Raw genomic sequence first — 16,738 nt, 5'->3', positions numbered from 1 at the left:
ACGAAAATATGTTTCTATTTTGAATATGATTATTATTATTTTTGATTAATTATGACTAATTTGCCCTTTCAATCCCTCAACGTTTCTTCATCTTTTAGGTCGTATTTATTTTTTTAAAGTTTGGCAATACGCCAGCTTGTGAATTTCGGGGATGAGATATTTTGATTTTCCACAGATGCACTCGCTCTTTCACTTTTTTACTATCCACAGACGACGAAAGTCTCAGCTGTTTTTCGAAGGATGAATTATCCTTTTAATGTCCTTCAGCGAGTTATCCCAGGGTTGAGACCTAGTGCATTCGAATTTTCAAATCATAAACCTACTTTGTTCCAAATTTCGTGAGAATCGTTAGAGCCATTTTCGAGATCCGGTTACATACAGATAAATATAAACATATCTGAACAAATGAACATCTAAACATATAAACATAAATTGCTCGTTTAATAGTAAAGGATGTAATGATTATTATGAATAAATGGATTATTATTTGATACACATTTCAATCCACAATTTTCAACAGTTGATTGATTATGAAAATACTTTATAAATTAATATTGAGCAAATCTTGGTTTTATCATCAGATTCACTCATCACTCTGAATTGTCAGCATCTATAGAATGATAAGAATATTGATTCTATTTACGAGGATTTCCGATTTTCTAACGTAGTGAATTTACAATCACAATAGAATCCACTCTTGACTTGAGGACCTGTGTATTTTTTCCTATCTTGTCCACTAGAGAAGTAGAAAACGTAATTGTCAAGTTCCAGTTTCTAGTGTGCCAAGTGTCTTCTGTGCCTGTACATATTCCGTACCTCACAAGTACATGAATATACCTATACATATAGTACAATATAGATATATATTCCTTGCATTTTCAAGTTGCGTCCAGCTGAGGAGAAAGCTGCTAACTTAAACCTGACCAGTCGGCGCACGTATTTTAATAAGTAGCCAGTAGTAAGCCGGTAGCTCTCAACTTATGTGCGACATTTCGAATTCGTTACAGCGTTCATTCTCTCTGCGTGATCTGGAGATTTCAGGCGCATTTTCAAGCGTCCACATTAACCTCTTTTATATAGTATAATTCACTTTGAACGGTCAGCATCGATTGAATTTCAAGCACTCATGTTATAATCAAGGAATGATGACAGAGTGTTCATTTCACTATAGGTCGCAACCAAGGTTGTTCACAAAATAATATGACTTGAATAATAATCAAGAGTGGCGATCGATTTTTGATTTTGTTGTTATTTATACATGCTCATCAGACTTGAATTGAGTGCATCGGAATTTGAATGACTTTGTGATGATAATAATAATATCGAGTGACCTGGCTGACTCAGGTCTTTGTGATGAAAGATTTGAATCCCAAATCGAGTTTTGACTTATTTATTTATTCATCTATCACTGGTGCACTACAATTACACAGAGAATTGATTTGATTCGTTCGATTGAACAATTGGTTTCAAGTGTTCTTAGTTTCATTTATGCAATCGTTTATTTACAACCTTTTTATATACTGTATGATATTCAAATTGAAGAAGCCTATGTCTTGGAACATGTACTAGCTGAAGACGTCGAAGTATCTTGATAATAGTATCTTTCCAATAGACAAGTTTCATTGGAAATTTAGTACGTATAATGAAGAGCTACTGAAATTAAAATTTTCAAATTAGCTGAATAATTTGAGATACCGGTAAAGCTTTTGTTCTCCGATGACTGTATATTGATGTTGCATTGTCATTTAAAATCATTCATTACTATTAGAGTCTGAAATACTGAAATAAAATAGAAATATTCTTGTTTTGGCGGAGTTGAAACTTTTTAGTCTTCCCTACCACTCAACTTTCATTGAAGAAGGAAAGAATCAAACTCTCGTTATTTCAATAAATTGAATCGTGAAATTGACAAGAGAATTTAATGTAGAATTAAGCTACACGTACATAGGAATTCCTCTAATTTTCTCTATGATAATAATTTTTCATTAGGAATTCCACTTATAGAAATGAACAGTGCAATACTAGATGATATATTATGTAGATTTGAACATTATGACTGAAGCTGCTTCAAACTGTAGGAGAGTGTAAACCATGGAAATCTATTCTATTATGCTATCCAGTGCTAATAATAGCTATAAGCTATTTTACTATGATGACACCTTACACAGGGATGTTCATTTATTCTAAAATATTAGATTACTCTGCTACTAAATTACTTGCTGTGAGTTGTAACGTCTTTTTAAGAGCGAAATTTTTCTCTCAAAAGCACACTCAATTTCATTCACACCGTTTAACTTGATTTGTATAATTGCTTGCGTGCAGGAATAAGTTCAACTTTGAACTTGTCAGTTCCAAGTCCTATTTCGACTTTGATTCACAATCCTATAGGTCTTACCCATGCGATAGCTAGAAATACAATGAAATACAAGCTCGAGCTCTGTCAAAAATGAGAAAGGGATCTGATCAAAATTATCCGTGGTTCATTAAATGAATAATGGCTTTCAAACTATTTGATCTTTTGTTTTAATATATCAATTGTTTTGACAATATCTAGTCGTTCTTATCCAATAGGTATATTTACCTCAATATCATTTTTACAACAATAGCTCAGTAAGTCAACAGTTTCAGCTGATAAGGGCTAAGCCATATGAAGCGTTTTTTCAGGCGTTTTCAGACGGCGTTTTTAGAGTCGGCAGGACAGGTAACTCTCCGATTGGCTGATCATCAGCTGATTGAGCTTCCTGCCCTGCCGACTCTTAAAACCCCGTCTGAAAACGCCTGAAAACACGCTTTGTATGGCTTGTTTCTGATATGGGGTACCATTTTCAAGCTAATATGAACAGTTCATTCATTAGATCATTTTATAATAATAAGTGACACATTTAAAATATAGTGTCAAGAGAGTAGAAATGAGAGAAATGTAGAAATTTAAAATTGGATAATGACTACCAATATACTAACTACTGAAAGATGAAGGGTTATAGTTGTGAATTAGGATTAGGGACAAATTAACTGTCGTTATTACCAAAGAGGTACGGTCATTTGAAATTTAATTTCGAAAATTGTTTTGAGTTTGTTACAACATTGAATCACCATAGTTCACACACAGTTACAAATCAATCATAAATCATATATAGTCTATGGAATGCGTTCCAAGAATCTAGAAACTGGATAATTGTGAGATCTTTGTAATCTAGAACAAAGATTCCCAAATTTTGAAAATTTGACTCAGTCTCAAAAATGTTGATGGATTCGAAAATTTGATTGTTACAAGCTATCCAGATATTCCGCCCTTCCCAGTCCCTCCACATTTTCATTATAGAAAAAATAAACTTCCATCTTACACAGAAATCATGCCACTGACAAAAAATATGAGATAAGTGCGCCTTACTGATCAAAAGTCTAGCCCAGTCTGTATCCAAGTTCTTATACTGATTAGAATTCCTCGCTTCCAATTGTACAGTCCTGATAGTACTACGTCTATTATTAGCTCTCGTAGACCAAAATTAAAGTTTTTACACTGAAATAACAACTTGCAGACTATAATAATATGTGATATTTCATATTTTTCACAATTATTACGGTTTGTAAGACGTCATTTCAGTGTTAGAACTCAACACTGAAATAACAGCTTGCAGATTATAATAATAATTGTGATATTCCATATTTCTCACAATTATTTTAGTCTGTAAGTCGCCATTTCAGAGTTAAAACTTGCTGAAACATATAGCAGTTCGTAGTGGATGTTACAAAATTCAAGATCATCTCATGCTCAATACGCAGTGTCTACAAAGTTTGGTGAAAGTTTCATGTTGATTAAAGAATTATGTGTCATCATTATTTTTGAAGGCGATCAACAAAGCATACAACTTAATACACCTCCCATCTGTTTCAAATGCCTCTAATGACTATCTTTTACAATCAAATGAGACAAACGTGAAAAATCGACTTCACAGTAATGACAGTAACGTACAATGAGCTGGGCAGTGCTGGAATGACGTTACGCCAATAGAGATGACGTATCCACAAACGTATTCCGAAAAGAAAGCTGCTCTTAAATAATGATAGACTCAAGTTGGGATTAATTTAAACTTCCCTGTCCGCGTGGATCCTTCATTTTCTTTTCACTTTCTCTCTTCAATCTACTCTTCCCTTATCGTCCAATAAGTTTCTCTCTCACTCGATATTCTTCAAAAATTTCTCTCTCACTCACTGTCTCTCTCACCATCTTTGTTTATCACTCCTTCCTCTATTGCTGTTCCTTACAACTATCTTACTCTTACTCCCACCCTCTTCTTTCTCTCTCTTCAATTTGCTGCAAATCATTCCAATGGTTCAAATAAATTGCAAAACCTTTGTCCATTTTGCAACGTATCAACCTACAATATTAATGAAGCCAGCTGCTCAGAAGCAAGCAGGTAACCTTATTACGAGTAATACTCGAGATAAGTACTTTGAATGCACTGCCATTATTACGGTATTACTTTCTATCCACGCTTTATCGGTCGAGATTGTTCAATCAAGGCTCTAAAGTCTGTTTCATAACTAATAATGTTGGTGATTGTAGTTATAGTAGAAAATGAAATGTTGATTGAAGATATTCTTTTTGTTGAGGAACATACTGTACTGTAATATTCAGATTAGTTTATAATAAAGAATGTGAAAACTTCACAAATGAATATACTCAAATTCAGATGATTTTTATGGGCATGAAATGATGATAATAATAATAATAATAATAATAATATTATTATTATTATTATATAATATACATATCTTTCATGACAGAAAGAATAAAGAGGCTTACATAATTGATGTGGCAGTGCCCCTTGATGAGAATCTTGTGAGTACCATTGCCGAAAAGAAAAGAAAATACCAGCCCCTGTCAGTTGAACTGGAAGATATGTATAAATTAAGGAACGTGGTGATAATCCCTATAGTAGTGTCTGCCAATGGACTGGTCACAAAAGAATTGAGACAAGCAATGGAACAACTGCAGTTGGAGAACTGGCATATGAGAATTATGCAGAAAGCAGCAGTCCTTGGTACAACTAATATTGTACGTAAGTTTCTAAGCCTCTGATCTGGAAAAGAGTGAATGAGTCTCTGCTTTGAATTGCAACTATTTTAGTCTTGAGATCAGAATTGATCTCCGGCTACTTAGTTATTAAGACAAAAAATATTTTTCAATAATAATAATAATATCGAGTGGCTGGCTCAGGTCTGGTATCAGAGTTTTCAGGTCGCAACTGATCAATTCAGGGCCTTTTGACATAATCTAACGAGAGCATGAAATATGGGAGTCGATTAATTTGCTCATTCAATTATATATATGGTTGTTGTTAGTGGAATGACACAGAGGCTTCAACACCACGCCAAATATTCCTCAATATTTAGGAAACCGGTAGAGGCTGATCACTTGAAAATCCAATCTCTTCACTTCAGAATTTCAATTTCACAAGAAGTTTGAAAGATTCTCTAGTTTTTGCAAATTCAGAGCAGAAAATTCCTCATGTTATGTAAAGTCAATGTTGAATGAAAAAGACTGAGAAATTTGTAAAAAAAACCCACTGATTTATTGATAATTAGAAAGACCGGTTTCGGTTATTACACCATTGTCAATCTCTGATAAACTAAAACTAAATACAAGAGCAGCAGAATTTATACTAGTAGGCAAGTACTGCTATTGGTCGAGGGCATGAACGCCTGCCATTAGCCCAGCTAGACAGTCTCCTCCCACTCAACGGTGTGACAAAATGGCGGCTTAAGCAACAGAATCGCCATGATAACAAAATTTACTTTCAGTACAAAATAAGAACCAAGAAAACAAGTGTGAAAGATAATAAAACAAATATGTAAATGGAAAAACTATTGACTAATGTATGCTTACAATTTTATGATAAAACTAAATTCGTAGTGTTGTATTGGTTGAAATGAATCTGGTCATTTAAACTATACTGGGAATTTTTCCTGAATTACTCTTGTTATTTCTAAAGCCTCTAGAATATTCAAAGATCTGCCTTTGTTATTAAAATGCAGAAACTCAACATTCTCCTTAACTGTGAACTTGTGATTATTTGTTATCAAATGTTCTGCAAAGTTAGATTCCCCATTTTGTTTATTCCAATCTCTGATGTGTTATTTAATTCTACTTTTGCACTTCTACCAGTTTGACCCACATAACAATCATTACAATCATCACAGTTAAGTTTGTACACCCCACTTTTATCCCAAATATCAATTTTTGTCTTTACTCCAGCTAAATAGACTATTTAAAATCGGTTTGGTCCTGAAAGCAACATGAAATCCATTCCTCTTCAATTCCCTACCTATCTTATCAGATACAAGGCCTAAATATGGGATTGTTATCCAAGTCTTTTCCTCACAGTTTGAGCCTACAAAGCTAGAATTGATTGAAATTTGTCTATTAATTTTACTCAATAATCTGTCCACCATACTTTCTTCATACCCATTTGTGACAGCTATCTGTTTAATTTTAGTGATCTCAATATCAAAATCATGATGGCTCATAACTATTGATAGTGCTCTATAGACCATGCTATTGAAAGCAGCAAGTTTGTGAGAAATAGGATGACAAGAATAGAATTCATCATTTTATGAAAAGTCAATGAGTTGAAAACTTACAAAAAAAAGATGCATGATTTATTCATATTATCACAGATTCAGACAATAATTGATTGTCAGTGATATACAGTTTATTGAGCTATTGCTATAGTCAACCGCACAAAAATAGTCCGATGGAAATTGGAACAGTTGTGTACAACGTTGTCCACTGCTGATTATAAATGAAGATAAATTAATATTTCTATGATATACCTGACGAATTGGCGGGTGACTATGAGTGCGAGGGGGTTTAGGAGGAACTCATCTGTTCCAATTTCCAACGGACTATTATCGTGCGATTGACTATAGCAATAAGCTGTATATCACTGACAACCAATTATTGACTGAATCTGTGATCATATGGCTTGATCCTGTGATAATATATGGAGAAATCAAGATTTTATAGATCATGCATCTATTTTTTGTAAGTTTTCAACTCATTGACTTTTCATAATATGGTGAATTTTTGGCTCTGAATTTCCAGTATAACTAGAACATTTTCCAAAATTGTTGTGAAGTCTGTGATAAAATTTGTTGTGATAATATGAAGAGATCATGCATATATTTTTGTATGTTTTGAATTCATTGACTTTACATAACATGAGGAATTTTCTGCTCTGAATTTGCAAAAACTAGAGAATTTTCCAAACTTCTTGTACCGGTACAAACAATAGATTGGTACATAGTTCAGTGCGAAATAATGAAATATATCATTACAAATAGTGATATCTGCGAATTAAATACATTTTCAAGATAATTTTCTCACCTTTGGTCGTTTCCAATGGAACTGGAAGGGGGGCGTTTGATGGTAGAACACTGAGGACTGGGTGGCGGGGAAATCCGGATCTTCCCACAACTCATTGCGTTTCAGGCAAGATCGCTTGATCCGCTCAAAGTCCGACATCTGAAACCAAACAAAGTCATGCAAAATTATTTAAAAGTAATGCAAAAATTATAACTATATTATACAAAATTACTTGAGGAAAAAACACATAGACTACAAGAAATGTTGAAACAACATACATTATGCATGAACTTTTTGTGAGGGCTACTCTTATTCATCAAGTAATAGAAAATCTAAGTACCCTATTTGAAGAAATAATTATTTATTCATAAAATGAGCGCTGCTATCCAGAGATTGTCAGTTTAGTGTAAGGGTATGCATTCCTGACCGGCAATTAGGAGGTACCGGGTTCGTTTCCCGGGCTGACAAATAATTGTTGCATAGTAGCGCTCACCGTATTTCCATTTAGCTGTTTACCCTGTTGTCAATATTTGCAGTAGCAGAACTCTTAGGGGTGATTTACAGCATTTAATTTGGATTCTCGTTTAATAATTATTATTATATTCCTTCAGTGATGTCAAGGAATAAGATATGGAAAGTAGTTCAAGCCACCATCAATCTACATCGAGTACTGTAAGCTATTTCTCACTTGACAACAATCTTCACCGATAGATCATCAAATTATGACTCCAGCACTCTAATCTAGAATGCATTTTTTGCGTTTCATCCAACTCTGAGCATAAAACTTTCTCATTGAACTTGTATTGGACAGTGGCAGTTAAGGCCCAATGATGCGTAAAGATGTTTCCATCAAACTGGAACAGCCGGTTTCTTTAGTGAGGTCCACGTTATAATGACAGTGAGAAAGATAGGAGAACAGTGTTGCCGATTCTCTGCCTTGCCACTGCTTTTTATCGAATATAGTTAATACCGATATATCTGATGCTATAATTAATTATTATTATCAAACGAAAATCCTAATTAAATGATGTAATTCACCCCGAAGACCTCTGCTACTGCAAATATTGACAACAGGGTAAACAGCTAGATGGAAATTCGATGACCGCCACCATTCAAAAACTATTTGTCAGCCCGGGGAGCATATTAATAGTTGCAATATCTCAGTAATCTCCATCTGTAGACTATAAATTGTTAATTCTTGTTTAAAGTAACCATTTATTCGCCAAGAAAATATATTTTTAAATGATCCAATGATAAATTTTCATGATTGAGATTGAATATTTTGTTAATTAATTATATTTATTCATTGTTAAGAAACGGTAACGGTGCCAAGCTAGAAAAGTAAAAGCGCTATCTGCTTTGTCGAACGATAGACAAGGATAACAATTCCAATGTCAATCAAATACTGCCATTATAACGTGGACTATAATTGATGGACTAAACGCAGCACATATCAAACCGTGTGGATTATTATTATTATTAAATCCTCGAGTGGCCGGCCACTCAATCGTCGGGCAAAAGCAAAGCGAAAGTCCAATCAGATGTGACCAGTTTCTTCTTCACATTCTGTCCAGTAAAAGTTTTTATGAAATCAACTGGCAGCACTGTTACATGAATAACCTCGTAAATAACGTCGCAACGGTACCTTGCGATGTAAAATTTAACTAGGTACCGTTCTTGTTTCTGTTTGATGGGGTAAAGAACAGACGGACGTATACAGAGAGACGGAGGAAAGCTCCAACCACGTGTTCGAATGTTGCATCGCACCATAGAGAAATGAATGCTCTATTCGTTTGTCTCTGATCTCAAACAGACGTCCGTCTGTCTCTATATATGACTGCTCACGTATGTATGAACACGTTTGATTTGTTTCTCCGTCTGCCTGCATACATCAGTCTGCTGTTGTGTGTGTTCACCTCAGACAGGAGTGATCCGTGGTCTAGTGAACAGAGTGCTTGCGTAGCAGCATAGAGATACCGGGTTCAAACCCTCTCAATACCAAAAGTTTTTTTCCCTTCCCGCAAGGGACTCCCCATACGAATTTACTTTTTCACCTCAAGACAATGTAATTGATCCAGCCTTAACGACTGTTTGACTGTTTCAAATTAATTGCAAGACAGAGGTCCGTATTTATAAACGATATTTGAGAACGAACGTAAGGTTTGGTTGCCAGAAACTAGAATCACTCTGATTTCAATATTAATCATTTTTATTAATGGAGACAATCATTAACCAATCTTCCTTGTCATTGGTGGCTTGAGGCAAACACATGTTACTTGCATCAGTAGCCTGCATGCTTAAAAATCGCTTATCAATAACGTTTATAATCAAGTAGGGTCTGGATTATGAAATTTCATTTCCAAAATACAAATTCAAATTCAAAATTCTTTATTCTTTAAAATGCACTATACAATACAATTTAATAGTATTATTATTACAAGAGTACCCCTACAAGACTATATGTCTGTGTGTAGGGGTGAATTGCGAACTGCGAATTGGATAAACAAAACATACTTAAACTAAACTGGACACCCAAATATCAGTATCAGAGGAAGTGAACGGCATAGTTGAAATATAATTTGCATGAGTTCTGATGGATCTATTGCCACTCAGCACGGCCGAGCGAGTATGGATAGTCCCATTAGAACTTATGGGAATAGTATTCTCACTGTACCGGCCACTTTCACTGACACTGATATGTGAGAATCCAGCAAACCAGTTTATCAATGTTTTACAGGGTGATGCCTGCATAAGCTCTAGGGCTAAGACGAGTTATTAGTGGGCCTATAGCAAGGTGGGATTCGAACCACTGGGAAGCGATTTGTAAACTAATAACTTATATTTAGAGGAGTCGGCTCTTCAAGTGGTCACCTTTCCAAAGGATGTAACAGGTGCATGAATCTCAACTTATCTAAGTGATATCTTAAGATAAAATATAGCATAAGCAATAAGCTTATGCTATTTTTTATCTATGGCGATATACTGTAGGAGTAGCTTATCAGCGCAACCACGCAGCCAACCACTCCCTCTAAAATATTTCTAGGAGCTCGTAAGTATCCTTTCCATCGCATAATCTGTTAAATTCTCCTATACGTGAAAAGGCAATATATGAGCTGCTAATGTGATACATTACATTAACGTGAAAAATCCTTCTGATTAGTTGTGAAGATAATATCACAGTATGGAAACTTGGCTAGTACCCTGGCGCAAAAATCTGCCATCTTGTTAGGAAGCTCCTAAAGTATAAGAATTGTATTGTTAGAAGCATTGTAATAGTATTGATGGAAGGTTCTGATCACTTTACTGATCCGGATCAATTGATCTCGTTTACTGCCGCGAGCTAAGCAGAAGACCAGGATAGGAACTTCCTAATGTCACGTGACGTGTCTAGTATTTGTGCCATGTAAAAAGCATTGGTTAGATAGGCGTTTGATTGACAGTTTCCATTCTGTACCTATTCTGTGATAATATTGTGGTAGTTATCCATCAAATAATATAATAAAGGGAAGAGTTGGCTTATACACGATCGGGATAGGAAATTCACGAATGACGCATCATCACGTCTGAAATACTGAATTTATTAACTTGTAATTTTGCATTCATAGATTCTTAATTTAACGAGGATGATAATAGACCTATTTTAAATTCTTCAAATTTTCAGTTTTTCAAGTTTTTAATTTAGACCCTTGCGGAGCACGGGTTACCTGCTAGTACTGAATTGAAAGACTAGGGCCCGGTTGCACAAAAGCACGATAAGTTTTAATTATGATTAATTTCACGAGAAATCTCCGATTTCTATCTCAGCTTCTCTGATTGGTTCTCGTGAAATTAATCATGATTAAAATTTAACCGGCTTTTGTGCAACCAGCACTAGATATTGTCAAACCACAAATCTATTAAAAATCAAGATACTGGTTTCAGTTATTACATCATCTATCTCTGGTAAACAAAACGATATAATATAAATGGAACAGAGATGGTTGAGGTATTGACAAATATCCATTTTTTCCACTGGTTAAACTTGAAACAAAATAAAACAAAGATTCAAAAATGAGCATAAGCTGTTAAAGTTATCCGTAATACAATGAACACAATTTCACGGTTGGTTACCAAGAGTAAGAAAATTGTGTTCACTTTTCCCTTCAACATTTTTTATTATCACTGGTATAATATGTATGAATAATCCTTCGGTAACCATCAAGTCACGCATGACAGATAAAAGCGACAAAGACATAGGACAATAAGTAGTACTTCTCTCTCTCTCACTCACTCACTCAAACGATGAGCACATCTTACGACAATGATTTACAAAGATATGATTGTGCAATGGATTCATTCAGTGTGAATATGAAATGGGTTAGTTGGGCGAAATTGCGATCGACGAGATGTCAAAATGTTACGAAATATTTTAAAAGAGCAGAAGAGAATGATATTCATCTCTGGAACTAATAGTAATCATTAGACCAAGGATTAAAAAGTGCCGTACCTTCACAGTCACAGGCTAACAATAATGCTTAGTTGTACCATAGAGAAATGATATATATAAAATAAGATGTAGTTATTCTATGAGTGTACGCTATTATCCGAAGTGAGGTCCACGTTATAATGGCAGTGGAATAAAGATAGGAGAACAGCGTTGCCGATTCTCTGCCTTGACACTGCCTACTGTAGAGGAGAGCTGATAAAGGCATATCTGATGTAATATTGACTGTTCATTCTCGTTCACTCTAGCTCCTCACCGTTGCCAGATCGTTTTCAACAATGTAGAAATGATTATTAATTAACAAAATATTCAATCTCAATGAACATTTATTCTTCAATGTTTGATTCCATTACGAACTGCTTGTTTAATAATCACTTTGAACAATTAATGTGTTTCTAGTGTCCGAAAGCGCTACACTAATGTAAGTAGAAGCTAATAGCTTTTATTTATAAATACCTGACTGCTATGTCGTAATTAATTGTTCAAAGTGAACATTTATTATTTAATCATTGAAACATATAATCTCTTATTACAATAATCTCGATTATTTTAATCGATATCATTTTATTTGTCTTATTATTTACAATAATCTCGATTATTTTAATCGATATCATTTTATTTGTCAAGAGATTATTATGTTTCAATGATTAAATAATAAATGTTCACAATTGAGATTGAATATTTTGTTAATTAATAATCATTTCTACATTGTTGAAAACGATCTGGCAACGGTGAGGAGCTAGAAATGGGTAGCGCTATCTGCTTTTTCGAATGATAGAAAAAGATAGCAACACCAATGTGTCAAATACCAAATGTATCATCATCAAATACTGCCATTATAACGAGGACCTCACTACAGATGACAACAGATGACACTGCAGATGACAACACTCTTAAATACTTTCGAAATTGAAAGTCTTATTCATTAGGTTCAATTTATACACTTTTACAGATGGAAATTACTGAGATATTGCAATTATTCAAATGCAAATGAATTAATTATTATTATTAAACGAAAATCCAAATTAAATGCTGTAATTCACCCCGAAGATTTCTTCTTTTGCAAATATTGACAACAGGGTAAACAGCTAGATGGAAATTCGATGAGCGCTACTATTCAAAAATTATTTTCAGCCCGGGAATTTCCTCTTTGAAATTAAAGTTGTTCTACTTTGTTTTTTGGAATTTTAATTTGATGCTTCCGGGTGATATGGATCAACTATTCCATTGATCAACTAATCTACTATGTTCAAAACATTCTTCTATTTGAAATGTGATTGATGTTTATTTGAAATGTGAATGTTAGTTGTTTCTCTTTTTTTGTAAATTTACTGTTTAGATGAAGCTTCCTGGTGACACGTATCAACTATTCCATTGATCAACTAATCTACTATGTTCAAAACATTCTACTATTTGAAATGTGAATGATGTTTTTTTTTTGTAAATTTACTGTTTAGTTGAAGCTTCCTGGTGCTTCGTTCATTGACATTTTCACTAATGACAGAGAGAGTTAATTAGTTGGGTAGGCCTATTTATACTAATACCAGAGAGAGTATAATACTTCAGTTTATATTTTTCTATACGAATAGTACTAATGAGCATTTAATATTAGCAGCAAAGGACGGATGGACGGATATTGAGTTATATTGGATTTGATTTTTTAATTCGCGTCAGAACTCAACATTATTGCTAGGCGTTGATTGCTATATAGTGAAATTATAGTTGGACTTGATTGTTATAATAGTTAAATTTAAATACACGTTATAAAGTCATTGGGAATGATAGGGCTGCAAAGAGTCAGGCTAAAAAGACAGCTTTCGCTTCTGATTAACATTAGTTCGCTATCTTTTTGTCATTAGGAAAAGCAGGTGGCTCTATCCTTTTCCAACTCCGCGTCAAATCGTTAGTAGACTGCAAAGGAATTTAATGAATTACGTGAATGTTTAATCTTGATTAGGAAAATGTATTATTGAATCATGAAAAATATTCTTTCTTGATGAATATATTATAAGATATCATTGATGATTATTAACAAGAATCAACATTCAATACTAGATCAGGAATTTGACAGCTATTAATGAGACTTTTCGATATTTTTGAAAAAAAAATCTGGTGTGGTACATTCACACAACTTTCCTTGCTCATATTTGAAACTACGATCAGACTTCTGTATAAATATTATGTGTATCTAAAATTGTTTTCAGAGTACTTTTTCCTTTGTGTAAATAGTGAAATTCGATGGATTTTTTTAAAGTCGTCAAAACAGCTGTTCTACAGATGAAATATCTCGACTATGTGTTCTTTTTATGAACTGCGCTACCTACCTACCTCATGCACGAGAAGGAGGTTACTAAGTCCATTTCTCAAGGATGGGGTGGACCCCCCATTAGTTTCCCTGAAAGGAGGCTCATGCCAGTTGATAGAGCTGATAAATAACTATACAGAGTATGAATTTGAAAAAAAATCGGTCAAGTTATTTTTGAGAAAATCGTGAAAAACATAGTTTTTTAGTAATTATCCGCCATTTTTCTCAAGAATATTACAGAGCTCCTGCAATTTTCCCAGAAATGAGACTCATGTTAATTGATAGGGCTTAAAAAGGCTTTAAAAAGCTATCCATGGTATAAATTTGAAGAAAATCGTTAGAGCCGTTTTCGAGAGCTTTAATAGGGCTTTAAAAAGCTATCCATGGTATAAATTTGAAGAAAATCGTTAGAGCCGTTTTCGAGAAAACCGTGAAAAACATGGTTTTTTTAGTAATTTTCCGCCATTTTGAATTCAATTTTATTGAATTTCTTATTGTCGGATCCTCATGGTATAAGGACCTTAAGTTTGAAATTTCAAGTCAATCGGTTGATTAGGAATGGAGTTATCGTGTTCACAGACATACACACATACACACACACACACACACACACACACACACACACACACACACACACACACACACACACACACACACACAGACTAACACCCAAAAATCATGTTTTTGGACTCAGGGGACCTTGAAACGTATAGAAAACTTGATATTAGGGTAGCCTACCTTAATTTTTTTTGGAAAGCAATACTTTCCTTACCTATGGTAATAGGGCAAGGAAAGTAAAAAAAACGGCAATAGCTAGAAAACTATAAGTCAAAATCTAATTCTAAGGATATGGATGGAAAGAGGGCAAAATTTCCAATAAGGTTCATAAAATGTGTTGCTTTGTTTTGAGCTTCCAAGTTCCTTGAGCTTCCTATTCCAACTTTTTGAACTTCGCATGAGCGCTCAAAGTTGAAAAAGTTCATTCGTGAAGTTCAGTTTCAAAAACTTAAACAATGGAACAAATTTTATGGACCTTATTGGAAATTTCGCCCTCTTTCCAACCACATCTTTAGAATCAGATTTTGTCTCAAAGTTTTCTAGTTATAGCCGTTTTTTCATTTCAAAAAATATTGGAAAATCTATATAACATCTCGAAAACTAAGATTGATATAAGAAAATTTTACTGGACATTTTTTTGTTGAAAATTTCTTCTAGAATCTATTCTATGGTATTCGGTTGTTACACATTTCGTGGGACATTCTACAATCTGTATATTATGCCGGAATTACTAACTTTTGTCACAGGGTGTACATACTTTTTGGTATAAAGCCGGGGACACACTTGTCATAGGTGAGACACACTTGTGATTGGTGGAGGGGTGGTCCGGTATATGACATACAGTAGGTGAGACCTGCCTCATTCAATACTGTCGTCTATTACGCTGTCATACAATCGTCCGACTGCATGATCAAAGTGGGATCAGAACTGCGGCATGACAGGTGTCCCCGGGAGCTTAATTCCTGACCAGCAATCAGGACGTGCCGGGTTCGATCCCCGCACGTACAATTTTTTTTTTATCAAATTACCCAGATTACATAGAGAGAAGCAGTTGGCATCTTTACAGAAAAATCACTTCTCGGCGGTTCGGAACCCACCTACAGCTGTAAGTGTGAGTTCTCTCATCACATTATGTTCATTGTCCTTCATTTGTTCCAGTATAATGGAACTTAATTTATAATATTCCGTGCGAACCTTAACACGGTGCCCAAGGGGCTTTATGGTAAATGTTCTCTCTTACAAGAATAGGAGCACACTGTTGCCGTTTCAAAGCTGATTCTTTTAGACCTACGCTCTCTGGTTCGCTCTTTCTCTCACACAGGCTTTCTAGCTTCAGAAAAATCTGGCAGCACTGTCCTCCATAACAGTAAGGCTCAACTCACACTTACGCGACTCAGGTCGAGAAGAGACTCGACTCTAGTCGAGGGCATGTGTTTCCAAATGGTGACACTCAGACCAGTCGACTCTAGTCTCCGCGACTGTCACCATTTGAAAACACATGCTCTCGACTAGAGTCGAGTTTCTTCTCGACCTGAGTCGCGTAAGTGTGAGTTGAGGCAAATATTATAATTTTACTCTAAAATTTGCACACACCATGGAATTATCTAAAACAGTGCTTGGAAAGCGATTGGTTATTTTACGAGTATGTTCGCGCTGATAAGCTATCGATAATAATTATAATCTAAAATCCATGCGCCTGCTACTCCCGTTGTAAGTGTGACCACTCCTCAGAAGCAGAATTCCTCTAAATATCATTTATGACTTTAAAAATCGCTTCCCGATGGTTCGGAGCTCATCTGAAGCTGTATATAGGTCCACTCATCTATCATAATCCGTCTCATCAACCACGCACAAGCTTGGAGCTCATGTGGGCTTCCTCAGCCAAATTTCAGTTTCTATGGGCTTTCATTCATAAATTCACTATGGAATCATCTGCTACAACAGAGCATTGATTTGAAATGAAGCTGGATTCCTACACTTCAGTATCAGAGAACGCGTGTCCGGTACAGAGATAACAGTAGCC

General features: G+C 34.9%; 1 protein-coding gene across 1 annotated transcript in view; it reads right to left on the bottom strand.

Moving 5' to 3' along the window:
* Positions 1-16,738, bottom strand: part of LOC111063155 (calpain-C) — a 126,126-nt gene that overhangs the window by 108,917 nt on the left and 471 nt on the right. The window contains exon 2 of the mRNA XM_039429387.1: positions 7,391-7,528. Within this exon, the coding sequence (XP_039285321.1) occupies positions 7,391-7,528 (138 nt within the window). The remainder of the gene's footprint in view (positions 1-7,390; positions 7,529-16,738) is intronic.

The sequence above is a fragment of the Nilaparvata lugens genome, chromosome 5, assembly GCF_014356525.2.
Source record: "Nilaparvata lugens isolate BPH chromosome 5, ASM1435652v1, whole genome shotgun sequence".
NCBI lineage: Eukaryota > Metazoa > Arthropoda > Insecta > Hemiptera > Delphacidae > Nilaparvata > Nilaparvata lugens.
This window is presented reverse-complemented; position numbering and strand designations above follow the sequence as displayed.